Source organism: Ursus arctos, unplaced genomic scaffold (genome assembly GCF_023065955.2).
Source record: "Ursus arctos isolate Adak ecotype North America unplaced genomic scaffold, UrsArc2.0 scaffold_2, whole genome shotgun sequence".
Classification (NCBI taxonomy): domain Eukaryota; kingdom Metazoa; phylum Chordata; class Mammalia; order Carnivora; family Ursidae; genus Ursus; species Ursus arctos.
Genome location: NW_026622874.1, coordinates 59,981,679 through 59,995,241, shown reverse-complemented (window position 1 = coordinate 59,995,241; position 13,563 = coordinate 59,981,679). Strand labels below are relative to the sequence as shown.

The 13,563-nt window shown below is 38.5% G+C and overlaps 1 protein-coding gene across 7 annotated transcripts in view; it reads left to right on the top strand.

Annotated features, from left to right (window-relative positions):
• The window catches only part of ATF6 (activating transcription factor 6), a 199,173-nt gene that overhangs the window by 14,061 nt on the left and 171,549 nt on the right, over positions 1 to 13,563 (top strand). For 4 of the 7 annotated variants that reach the window (XM_057315681.1, XM_057315678.1, XM_057315680.1 and 1 more), the window contains 3 exons: positions 2,995 to 3,082; positions 4,995 to 5,095; positions 13,174 to 13,303. In XM_057315681.1, coding sequence (XP_057171664.1) covers positions 2,995 to 3,082; positions 4,995 to 5,095; positions 13,174 to 13,303 — 319 coding nt within the window. Of the gene's footprint in view, positions 1 to 2,994; positions 3,083 to 4,988; positions 5,096 to 13,173; positions 13,304 to 13,563 lie in introns of all 7 variants that reach the window. The other 3 variants (XM_057315676.1, XM_057315677.1, XM_026517372.4) reach the window with 1 other exon arrangement.

Genomic DNA, 13,563 nt, shown 5'->3' with positions numbered 1-13,563 from the left:
TACTCTTTGGCTTTTAGAGATTCTTTGCTGTATAAGGGAAATGATGATAGTAAAGGGTGCAGGTGAGTCATGGATCCAGTCAAGCAGAACTTACTTCCTTTTTAAAAGTTACATATCCTTAGTATAGAAAGCTCTGAAACTTAGACACGTACTTACTTTTTGCCTTTGAATGGTTAGAAATCTGTGTAAAAGCTATTATTACAGCACTTGAATCCTCAAAAATATCTTTTTTCTTTTTTGTGTTAGTGCATAGTACATTGGCCTATAGAACTCAATAGAACTCTTTTATTTTGTCTTACTCTTTAATGGATGAGGTGCTGTTTCACTTGGGAGGTAATTCAATCGAACAGTGATTTTATATGTACATCAATCAGGTTGGATATTTGTTACTTATATTATGAGCCCTTATTAACCTGAGTGCAAAAATATGTAATGCTTAGTGAGTTTCCCATACATTTCTCAAAGAATAATTTAGCAGTTGTTTTACTATGCATCAGTAGAAGAGAGTAAGAATACATGATACATTTTTTTAATCAGCATATGAAATTTTATTAGTTTTTGTTTACCTTGTGGGATGTTTGAGAATATGAGCTATTGATGAAATTAGCTTTTTTCTGTGAAGATTTTATTTATTTATTTGAGAGAGCGAGAGAGAGCATGAGCGGGGAGGAGAGGGAGAAGCAGGCTTCCCACTGAGCAGGGAGCCCAATGCGGGGCTCGATCCTAGGATCCCGGGATCATGACCCAAGCTGAAAGCAGAAGCTTAACTGACTGAGCCACCCAGGTGCCCCAAATTGGCTTTAAATATTGGGAAGGTTGCCTAAGCAACTGGTATTTATTCACAACGTCTATGGCTAAAACTACCAAGTTACCATACTGTAGAAAGTTTGAAAGGTTCAGGGAAATATGATCCTCATTTTATAACTAACAGTCTTACCTTTCACAAGGCATTCTGTCTTTCAGTTCCTTAGTTTTTCTAGTATAAAGTTAAGGGATTAGGGGGCGCCTGGGTGGCTCAGTCGTTAAGCGTCTGCCTTCGGCTCAGGGCGTGATCCCGGCATTATGGGATCGAGCCCCACATCAGGCTCCTCCGCTAGGAGCCTGCTTCTTCCTCTCCCACTCACCCTGCTTGTGTTCCCTCTCTCGCTGGCTGTCTCTATCTCTGTCAAATAAATAAATAAAATCTTTAAAAAAAAAAATAAAGTTAAGGGATTAGATTAGAGGGTTTCTAATTTTAAATTGTCATTCTCTTCCACACATTAGTAGTTTCCCCTGAGAAGTCATAGCAAAGCCAGAATACAGAAGCACAGCTATGTTTCACTTTACATAAAATAGGCCTGTTAAGTTTCCAAACAGATAAAATTCTTACGCCGTAAAAGGCATTTGACCATTTTGGCTGAAGACTGAGTAAGAAGCATCGTGGAGTAGGTCATGTCCACTGTTGGGCATGTTAAAAAGTATTGCTAGTGGTCAGGCAGGCTTCATTGCTTAGTTTACTTAGGCTAAGAAAGTTTAAGGATTTTTTTGGTTGCTGAAGGTCCAGGGCTGCTTAATTTCTTAATGTGTAGGTTCAAGTAAGAGAAAAAAAACAAAGGAGGTTGATTTAAAAAGGAAAGGGGTTCTTTCATGTTCCAGTAGTTTTTTTTTTTCTTTTTTCATGTGAACGTCCACACATTCTCTTTCTATAACTTGCACCAATATTTACTTAGTTAAGGGCAGCGAAATCAGACTGTTTTCTTCTTTCCTTGTGTTCTCAATAAAAATAAACCACAAAAGAGACATTTTGAAATAATATTATTTTAGAAATTACCAGATGGTTGTTAATAATTCAGAGACTAATCTTTACTTTTGCCCTGAGGCTTACTTTTTCTACTGTTGCTGTTTTATTATCTGTCATATTAAGTTAGTATTGACTGCCTTTGACTTTGTGGTACTGTGTATATATTGTATATATTACATCTGTTCTTGTCTCTATAACCCTGGACATTTAAGATAATAGTACTATCTTGATCTCTAACTCATGTGTGGCTGTACTTTATTTATGTATATAGTATAAGATGACTATTCGGATGACCCAGAATATGCTTATATTTAAGTAAAAAAAAAAATTGTCATCTACGGGGCGCCTGGGTGGCACAGCGGTTAAGCATCTGCCTTTGGCTCAGGGCGTGATACCGGCGTTATGGGATCGAGCCCCACATCAGGCTCTTCTGCTATGAGCCTGCTTCTTCCTCTCCCACTCCCCCTTCTTGTGTTCCCTCTCTCGCTGGCTGTCTCTATCTCTGTCAAATAAATAAATAAAAATATTTAAAAAAAAATTGTCATCTAAATGAAGAAACTAAGAGTTCCTCTAAGAAGGATGTTGACTTTTATTTGAGAAAGTTAGTTTTATCTTCTAGGATTAAAAAAAAATTAGAAAATTTATTTTAGAAATTTGAAAAGTACTGTACAGTAGAAAAAAAGAAAATTACCCATCCTTCTATGGATCTCTTCTTTCTTATCTAACCTTTTTGGTACAATTGAAGGTTAAGCTAAAGTCTCGTTCCAATTCTTGCATGTCTTTTGGCTAAAATCTATATTCTTTGCATTGCTGTATAGAGATGATGTTTTAAGTAGGCATTTGGCTTTGACTTGGTTTCATTAATGGCAATGGGAAAACTTACTTTGCTGGATCTCCCTTATGACAAAAGACATATTTTGTGACTCTTGTAAGTAAGTTGATTCCTGTGGAAAATAATGACACCAACTGAAGCTTTCAGAAGGTGAATCCATTACCTCCCTAATTGTTCCTGCTGTGTTTCAGATGACTGAATTGGTTTATCTTTAGGCCATGCAAGATGTATTCTCAAGATGAACCAATTGACTTAGAAAATTATTTTAACTAAGTTGGGTAATAGCAATTATATTATTTATGGCAAGTTGTATCTGATAGTTTGATTTTTAGATCTGTATATTTTATTCTCCTAATATCTTTTTGCTGATTGAAACCTACAGGAAAACAATTTTGATAATCTTGATTTTGACTTGGATTTCATGCCCTGGGAAACAGGCATTTGGGATATCAACAACCAGCTCTGTACAGGTAATGATGTATTTCATTGGTAAAAATTTTAAACAGATCCTTTTTAATTTTGTAGTTTGGTAATAGTCAAAATTAGGTGGGGTTATTGGGTTACTTTCATGGGTTAAAAAATTCCGGGGATAGATATTCTACTTCTGATGTGGCAGTGCATGTATAAGTTGCTTGCCCAAGTGGATGTAAAGAGTTTTGTAGTTATGTTTTAGTCACATAATGATAAAGAATTCATACCAGAAATCCTGATTTTGAATTCTGTATAATATCTTTATAAGAGGTTGACCTATCTGAGAACTAGACAGAACTTGGACTCAAAGAAAGCTTGGGGTTATCAGAACTTAGGAAGTTGGTGTCGGGGCCTCTTGCATTTGATATACATACTTCTGCGGAGGGGCCACCACCTGGCTGATGCTAGTATCTTTAAGGGACCCTGATGAAGTAGATTTTGGATGTGCCGGGAGAAGCTGGGACCTGGAGCCAACTGTTACTTGTGGGATGCAGCTGATGGGAGAAGGAAGAAACCCCTTTCTCCCCTCTCTTCACTTTAGCATCCTTCCAGTATCCCCCATTGATAGGACCTAAAAGGGAGCCAGCTGGGACAGGTCTTAATAATGTGCATCACAGACTATATATAGGAGGTAGACTTAAGAGCTGAGAGACTGTGGGTAAGTCACCAGCACATCCTCCCACCCAAATTGCAGTGTTCCCCACTCCGGCATGTCCCAGTCCCCCATTTTATGTGTTTATGTGTCTTGCTAAATGCCTGTCTTCCCTCACAGAAAATGGGCTGCCCAAGGCCAGTGTTCTGGTTACTGTTGTCATGTAACAAACTACTCTAAAACAGTGGCTTAAAACAACAACCATTTTATTATGCTCCCAGAATCTGTGAGTCAGGAATTTGGACACGTACACCAAGGAAATGGCTTGTCCCTGCTCTGTGATGTCCAGACCTCAGCTGGGAAGATGGGAAGGCTGGAGTAGCTTGAAAGTTGGGGGCTAGCATTACTGTAAGATTTCTTCACTCACATATCTCTTGCCTGTCCTGAGTGGCTTGATGGCTAGGACTGTTGGCTAGAGCACCCACACATGGCATTTCTGTGTGGCTTGGCTTCCTTTCAGCTTGGTGGTCTCATGGTAGTCAGACTTCAGAGGCTCAGGTGTGAGTGTTCCAGCACAAAGAGTGGAAGCTGCATTGCCTAACATAACCCAGCCTTGGAATTCATGTAGCATTACTTCTATACGCTGTTGATTGAAGGCGTCTTAAGCCCACCGTGATTCAAATGGAGGGGAAATAGATGCTACTTCTTGATGGGAAAGGGTATGATCACATTATAGATTATGAGGGATGGTAGATATTTGCAGCTGACTTTGGAAAACATCGCCTGGCTGTAGTTGCTCAATAAATTTTTATAAATAAGTTTTAGCAAAAGATATGAACATTTTTGTGAGTTTTAATTGTATTGTCATAAACGTTTTCTAAAATAATTGTTTCTGATTTCTTCTGTTTTCAAAAGTTATTTTTGGAGGAATCTATAATTTTTTGCATATGGTATAATATTCAAGAGATACAAAAAGTCTATAGGGTAGATAAATGTCTCCTTCAGCTGTTGTTCCTCAGCCAACACGTTCTCCCCAGAGACAACCACAGTTACCAGTTTGTTATGTTTATCCTTCCAGAGAATTAGCGCAGATGGGGGTAGAATATACATATACACATATATAATTTATTACACAAATGGTAGCATACTAGATATACCTTTTTCTACATTTTGAATTTTCATTTGATGATACATTTTGGTTACCTTAGTCTCAGTAGGATTGAATTTTAAGAGTAGACTTTACCCTCTTTCTTACTCATTTTATTTTGAGTTGATACTGTCCAATGGGAGAATTTTTACTTCATGTTTTTCAGTTACAGATGTTAAGGCAGAACCTCAGCCACTTTCTCCAGCCTCCTCAAGTTGTTCAGTCTCCTCTCCTCAGTCAGTGGACTCTTACTCTTCAACTCAGCACGTTCCTGTAAGTAGCCAGCCTTCTACGGTGATTTTGGTCATAATGCTTTCTGGGAAATATGCATAGGGAGGAGGCACTTATCATTTATGAAATGCCACTGTGAGCCTTATGATCTCATTAATCCCGAGGAACCTGAGTTTCGAGGAAGGGCCTTGGAGAGCTAGCAAGTTCTTTGTCTCTGGTTTTGCCTTCCTTCCCTGGTGTTCTTGCCTTCATGATTTCATTGTTTGAGTGGTTTCTTCGCACTCTACCAGTATCCAGTATTTTTTGTTTATTGGCTTACTGTCTTTTCTCCCTGTTGCCCTCTCTTGTGTCAGAATATATATTCTTTGAGGACAGGGAAGACTCTAAGATGGTCTGATTTGTAACTCCTTGGCCATAGAACCTGGAATGGATTCCTTAATTCAGGAAGGCTTGGTACTACCTTTGAATGGGCTAAGGTTTTTATAAAAATCTGGTAACTTCTTAAAAAGGCTTCTGTTCTCCATCCAGACAAAAGCTCTGAGTGTGGGAAAAGGAAATACTAAAGTATTTAGGTACTTTTTTGAATGGGGGAAGGGAAAATTTAAGAAGAAAAATTCAAATTAATATTTCAGTAAATTATATCTGTGAAATTGTGGTATCTTCATTCTGGCAGACTCAACATCTAGTCAACTATGAAATCTGGACAATTCAATCCAGTTGATGTCTCTGTGATTCATCTTCTTTGCCCCTGCCAGGCCATCATTATCTCACTAGGATTAAGTCAATAGTATTTTAACTGGCCCCTCTGCCTCCTTACTCCCCAACTTCTCTTAGCAGAGGAATCTTCAAAGAAAAATCTTTCAGAATTAGAAATTTGATCATGCCAGTCTTTTGCTTAAACCTTGTACTGACTTCCCAGCCCTTACAAGGATGAAATTCAAACTCCCAGAGTACTAGGTCCTTCATGACCTGGCTCCTGCTTACGTTTCTGGTTCACTGTCCCTTCCTACCCTCACATTCCCCTTTTAACCCTGTGGAGTTCCCACCTCAGAGCTCCCATGCTCTCTACTCACCCAACAACCGTGCCAGGCACCGTTCAAAGCCTGGCAGTGAATAAGAGCAGCGAGATCTCTGCTCTTACACTTGTAGGTTTTTGTACATGCTCTTCTGCCTGGAGTAGCCTTTTTTTTTTTTTTTTTTTTTTTTTTTTGTTCCCTTGTAAAACTCCTATTCAGCCTCTTTTAGTCCCAGTTCAAAAACAACTTCCTCTGTGAAGCTTTTCTCTGATTGCTATCACTAAAAGTTCTCTGTGGTCCCACAATTTCTCCAAATGATTTATTAAAAAAAAATTTTTTTTTAATCTTATTTAAACATTTTTTTTTTAAGATTTATAAAAATTTATTTATTTTTGTGGGGGAGAGAGAGACAGCAACAGTGAGCACAAGCTGGGGCGGGGCAGAGGGAGATGCAGACTCCCCACTGAGCAGGGATCCTAATGTGGGACTTGATCCCAGGACCCTGGGATCATGACCTGAGTTGAAGGCGGACGCTTAACCTACTGAGCCACCCAAAAGTATATAATAAGGTATATTTACAGAAGCCCGATTTCTATCCTTTCTTTCCAGCCATCTTTACACAAAAGGTAGCATACTCTATACCTTGTTCTGTACCTTGCTTGTTTAACTTGGTATAACTTGGAGGGAAGTCCAGTTTCGGGATATAGGATCTTTCTCATTCCTTTTTATGGCTGCATGCTGTTCCTTGATACATCCATCGTGTGGATATATCATGCTTTCTTCGATGATTTCCTTATTGATGAACCTTTGTGTTGTTCTCAGTCCTTTCCAGGCTCAAATAATGCTATAGTGAATAACATGTTATACGAGTCACTTCATATTTTTGCCAGGATGTCTTTGGGATATGATCCTAGAAGTGAGATTGTTGAGATCAGGGTGAATACTTTGTCGTGTTGCGGATTATAGCCAGATTTCCCTCTGTCGTGTTGTGCAGTTGTGTGGTCTGACCAGCAGTGTGTGAGAGGGCTAGTATTCCCATCATCGCTACACAGCATGCTTTGTTGTCTGTTTTATTCTAAGTGTGGTTGAACATCTTTTCAAATATTTCATATGTATGGGGCCTATTTGTATTTCTTTTTTAATGAACTATCAGTTCAAATTTTGGTTCGCTTTTCTGTTGGATTGTGTTGGTCTTTTTCTCCTCAAAATTTTAAGTTGTTTTATTACATATTAGGATTATTGATCCTTAGTTTGTGAAATAAGTTAACAAATATTTTTTCTCCAGTTTGTCATTTGTCTTGATGCTTTATGTCTGGTGTTTATTTTCTCCAGGCATACTTTTTTCCATAGCCAAATTACCGATCTTTTATTGCCTTTTTTTGGAAGGGGGGAGTCATTCAGAAGAGGATTTTCACCACTCAGAGGTTATAGTATTTTTATTCTTGTTTATATCAACTTTTTGTTTGGAATAATCTCAAATTTAGAGAAATGTTACAAGGACGTTACAAATAACTTTTTTCGCTGAACCGTTTGAGAGTAAGTTGCCAACCTGATGCTTATCGCCCCCAAATACTTGACTATCTACTTCCTACGAGCAGGGGTGTGCCTTCTGTAGCCACAATCCAGTCACTAAAATCAGGAAGTAAACATTGATGCGTTACTTTCATCTAGTCCTCAACTCCCACTTAGACTGTGCCAGTTGTCTCGAGATACCCCTTAGATGAGCAAAGGAATCTAGCGTAGAATTGAGCACCGTATTTGGTTGGCTTGTCTCTTTCATTTCCTTCAGGCAAAACAGTTCATCTTTCCTCAGTTTTCATGACCTTGTCACTTGTGGAGGTTAAAGACTAGTTATTATGTAGAATGTCCCTCGGTTGGGTTTGTCTGATGCTTCCTGGGATTAGGTACAGGTTTTGTATCCACGGCAGGAATGTCACTGAGGTGATGCCGTGCCTGTCTCACGTACTTTTGATGAGATGGCGCCCAGTGTCCGTTTGTCATTACTGATGAGGTTCACCTTGTTCACTTAGGTAAGGTAACGTCTGCCAGGCTTTTCCACAGTGAAGTTCTTTCTCTCTTTGCTGTAAATAAGTATTTTGTGAGGGGCGCCTGGGTGGCTCAGTCATTAAGCATCTACCTTCAGCTCAGGTCATGATCCCAGCATTCTGGGATCGAGCCCCGCATCGGGCTCTCTGCGTGGCGGGAAGCCTGTTTCTTCCTCTCCCACTCCCCCTGCTTGTGTTCCCTCTCTCACTGCCTCTCTCTCTGTCAAATAAATAAATAAAATCTTAAAAAAAAAAAAAGTATTTTGTGAGGAAGTACTTTAAAATGATGTAAAAAAAAAAAAGTCCAGTTTCTCATTGATAGCTTAAGTTTATTTCTTTATATCAGTATGGACTTACGGTTTATTTCATTCAGCAGGTTTTATTTTATTTTATTTATTTATTTTTAAAGATTTTATTTATTTATTCGACAGAGATAGAGACAGCCAGCGAGAGAGGGAACACGAGCAGGGGGAGTGGGAGAGGAAGAAGCAGGCTCATAGCGGAGGAGCCTGATGTGGGGTTCGATTCCAGAATGCCGGGATCACACCCTGAGCTGAAGGCAGATGCTTAGCCGCTGTGCCACCCAGGCGCCCCCCATTCAACAGGTTTTAATCCATTACTGTAATTATTCTGGTTCTTATGTTGTCCTGGATTTGGCCAGTGCAACTCCCTTCACACTGACTCCTGTGTTCTTTTAACATGTCTTCATTGGGCTTTCTGAAAAATCAAGCTGACCCAATTTTGATGCCCTTATCACCCTGCTCTGACTCCCCATGCTGGACTGTTCTCTCCATCCCTGTGTGAACACTCTCCCTACCCACCTCAGTTTGGACTCTGACACTCTACCAGCCTGCCTCTCTGCATGGATGCTGTCTTGCTCTCTCCTATCTAACGGCTTTCAGGGTCAAATTATTCAGCAAGAAATATTTTTGTTTGCTTTTTGTTTATTCATTTGTTTTTTACATTCTACATGAGTGAACTCTGTTGTCTTTCTCAGTCCGACTTATTTCACTTAGCCTAATGCCCTCTATGTTCATTCATGAGCAAGAAATATTTTCTCAGTGACTATTAATACGTATTTTTTAATAGGGGTTTGTTTTTATTTATTTATCTTTAAAGATGTATTTATTAGCGCACTCGAGGGGATGGAGGGGCAGGGCAGAGGGAGAGGGGGAGGGAGAGAATCTCAAGTAGACTCCCTGCTGAGCTTGGAGCCCAACGCAGGGCTCGATCCCATCACCCTGAGAGCATGACCTGAGTCAAAATCAAGAGTTGGCCGGTCAACCGACTGAGCCACCCAGGCGCCCCTGTGAGGTTTTATTTTTAATTTGGATCTCTGATCCATTTGAAATTATCCTGGTGTGTGATGTGAGATACAAATCTAATTTTATCTTTTCCCAAATGACTATCAAAAGCATGGTACCAGAACAAAATGTTCAGCTTGTTCTCACTGATTTCAATTCTGTGTACTTAAAATAGTTTATGTAAATGATGTTATTATATTAGATCTCTTTGTATTTCTTTCAAAAATCACTGTTTTTAGGATCAATTCATACTGTTTTGTGTATGTTCACGTGTATGTTCACCATATTTTACCTACATCCCAGCGAGCATTGTCCAAAATGTCCTTTTCTGGGCCCGTGTGAGGATTCCTTTGGGATGTAGGCCCAGGAGTGGAATTGCTGAGCGGTAGAGTACAGATGTTCGTTTGACAAGTGCTGCCATCTAGCTCTCGGGACCCCGGTGGTCGTCTGCAGTCCCAGCAAAGTGCTTGAGGATCCTTGTAGCTTCTCTTCACCGCTAATACTCAGCGTTGCCTGGCTTTCTAATTTTTTGCCAGATGGTGTAAATCTTTTATTGTTTATTTTGTTTTAATTTGTATTTCTTTGATTACTTACTGTTTTCAACATTTGTTTACATGCTCATTAGCCTTTTGGATTTGGATATTTTTTCTTTTATAAAATTGTTTATTCCTGCCTTTTGCCAGTTTTTCTATTGAGTTGTCTTTTTCTTACTCATTTGCAAGAATTCCTTCTACATTTGAGATAGTAACTTTGTTGGGTTTGGACATTTCATATATCTTTTTACTTTTTATTATCTATTAGCTTTGCAGTCTTTATTGAAGAGAAATTTCTAATTTTGAATACTCAGATTCATCTTTTTTTCCCCTTTGCTTTTTGGCTTCTTTTTGAAGTTTTTTTTTTTTTTTTTTTTAAAGAAGTCTTTCTCTGCTTGTAGGCCACAAAGATACTCTCCTATTTTTTTTCTGTTGACTACATGGTTTACCTTTCACATTTAGATTTCTTAATACCTTTATTTATTTTTTAAAAAAATATTTCATTTATTTATTTGAGAGAGAGAGTGGGAGAGAGTGGGGTGTGGGGGCAGAAGGGAAAAGCAGACTCCCTGCTGAGCAGGGAGCCTGATGCGGCCTCGATCCCAGGATACCGGGATTATGACCTGAGCTGAAGGCAGAGGCTTAACTGACTGAGCCACCCAGGCACCCCAAGATTTCTTAATACCTTTTTTAAAAATTAAATTAAATTTTTTATTTTTTTAAAGATTTTATTTATTTTTTGACACAGAGAGAGAAAGAGCACAAGTAGGCAGAGCGACTGGCAGGGGGAGAAGGAGAAGCAGGCTCCCCGCTGAGCAGAGAGCCCCACATGGGGCTTGATCCCAAGACCTTGGGATCATGACCTGAGCCGAAGGCAGGTGCCTAACCAACTGAGCCACACAGGTGTCCCTTCTTAATACCTTTAGAGTCTACCTTACTATGTGGTGTTAGGGACCTAGTTTTACTTTTCTCTAAGTGAACCAGTTTCCCAGTTGTATCACCTTTATAATCATTCTGTTAAAGAATATCTTATGTCTCTCTGTTTAGTCAATTTATCTTTTATGTATTTCAGTTAAGTTTTGAAATTTTCTTTATATAGGCCCTGTACATTCCTTCGAAAATTAACTCCTAGGTATTTTGTAATTTTTACAGCTCTCGTGGAAGAAATCTTTTTTATTATATTTTTAAGTGATCATTCATACAGTATTTTCATAGTGAAATGTTTTTTTAATTGGTTTTTATGTGTTCCAAGTAGACAGCACGTTACCTTACAAAGGTACTTCTGTCTCTTCTATTTTAATATTTATTCCTTTTGTTTCATTTTCTAGTATAATTATGTTTGCTAGAATTATAGAAAAAGCAGTTATGTTTCTTATCCTGACTTCAGTGGTACTACATTTAGTATTTCACCATTAAGTATGACATTGGCTATGCAATTATACATAGCTTTTTTTTAATGTTAAGAAAGTATCCCTCTAATCCTTGTTTTCTAGAACTTTTATAAATAAAAGGAATACTTGCTGAATGTTAAGAAATACCTTTTAAGCCTCTAAGGCCATGAAGAGAATCATATCCTCCTGTGTTGTTATCTTGTACTCTTTGGTTTATTCCAAATATACTCTGAAGTATTCTGTAAGGTTCACAGAGCCCAGCTTATGGCTACATGCTGAGTAGGTGTTGAGGATGAATCAGTGAAGCAGTTGTCATTCTTATCAGCATGACTGGGAGGGGCCATTTCTCCCACATTCTGCCCAGGTCATTTTAATTTTTTTTCTTATCCGATCAAAAAAAAAAACCCAACTTTTCTTTTAAATTTGCCTTTGTGGGTACCTGGGTGGCTCAGTCAGTTAAGTGTCTGCCTTCAGCTCAGGTCGTGATCTCAGGGTCCTGATATTGAACTCCACGTTGGGCTCCTTGCTCAGTGGGAAGTCTTTTTCTCCCTCTCTCTCTGCCCCTCCCCCAGCGTATGCTCTCTCTCTCTCAAATAAGTAAAATCTTAAAAAAAAATAATAAATTTGTCTTTGGCTGACATTTGCATTTCCTTTTCATTGAAATGGCTGTTGCAGTCCCTGTGCATTTTTGGCAAATATTTCTCCCAGTGTGTACCTTTTAATTCTATTTATGGTCTATTTTTCATTATAAAATATTTTAATTATTATTTGTCGAAATCTCTTTCTTCTTCCTTTAGGGCTTCTGGTTTTTTTTAGGGGGCCTACATCATGCTCAGAGTAAACAAGTATTCTCTTAACTTTTCTTCTAATAATCTTACGGATTATTTTAAAGATGGTATGATGTATATATGTATGCCTATTCCATTATTATGTATAACATTTTTTCCTCTCAGAATAGAAATGCTACTTTTATCCTATGTTACGTTTCCTTATGCCCAGAAAATGAGACCGATCCACTGAATATTAAAAGACTTGGAAAATGTTATCTTTATACATCTTTGTATTAACAACTCACCCATTAAATAAAAGAAAATAGCCCTGTTCCTTTCAGTGTTTGTCTTTCTTTCAGAACATTTGGGACAAAGGCAGCATTAATAAATACAAAAGAAAAATAGTAAGAATTATTTGTTTTGAGTTTCTTACAAGACTACTGAATAAGAGATTGGGGAAAAGGATATTGGCATTTTAACTGTAGTCTTATACCAAATGTTTGTCTGGCTAGGAACCAAGTAAATATCAAGTGCGTGGGAGGAAATGTAGGAGCAGATCAGTGATTCCATCTTTATTTTATTTATTTATTTATTTATTTATTTATTTATTTATTTTTAAAGATTTTATTTATTTATTTGACAGAGATAGCCAGCGAGAGAGGGAACACAAGCAGGGGGAGTGGGAGAGGAAGAAGCAGGCTCATAGCGGAGGAGCCTGATGTGGGGCTCGATCCCATAACGCTGGGATCACGCCCTGAGCTGAAGGCAGGCGCCCAACCGCTGTGCCACCCAGGCGCCCCCAGTGATTCCATCTTTAATACGAGAGGATGACATAGGCATCCTCTGCAATTTGAACTATTTTGCCTCTTGTATTGATGGATAATGTTACTTTATCCATAGTCTCTTAGTACTCAGTACATAAATTTTCTAATATATCACACCTTTGCCTTGAAGTTGTTGTAGAATGTTTATCTGTTTAGGTATGGATCTTGCCTCTCTAAGCCATTTTCTGTTCAAGAATTATATTCCTCTCCATTTGTTCGTATTTTATTTTGCTGCAGGAGGAGTTGGATTTGTCTTCTGCTTCCCAGATGTCTCCCCTTTCCTTATATGGTGAAAGCTCTCATAGTCTCTCCTCAGCAGAGCCACTGAAAGAAGATAAGCCCATCATTGGTCCCAGGAGCAAAACTGGTATGACTCCCATCTCCTGACTTCTGTTCTTTCTAATTTGGACTGAACTTAGGTTCCATTTTTAAAAAGAAAATGTTGGATTAAGTGCATATTTATTAAGCTGGCTTTTTGTTTTTAAAATAGTGGACCTGTCTTCTTTGGTTCTCTTGCCTTTATGGGTAAAAAATGCTTTAAAGTGGATGTAGGCCTCATCATCTTCAGGAGAGAATTCAAAGATTTGGTTAAAGATACTGAATGTGAGGGCCATTTGGGTGTGCCAT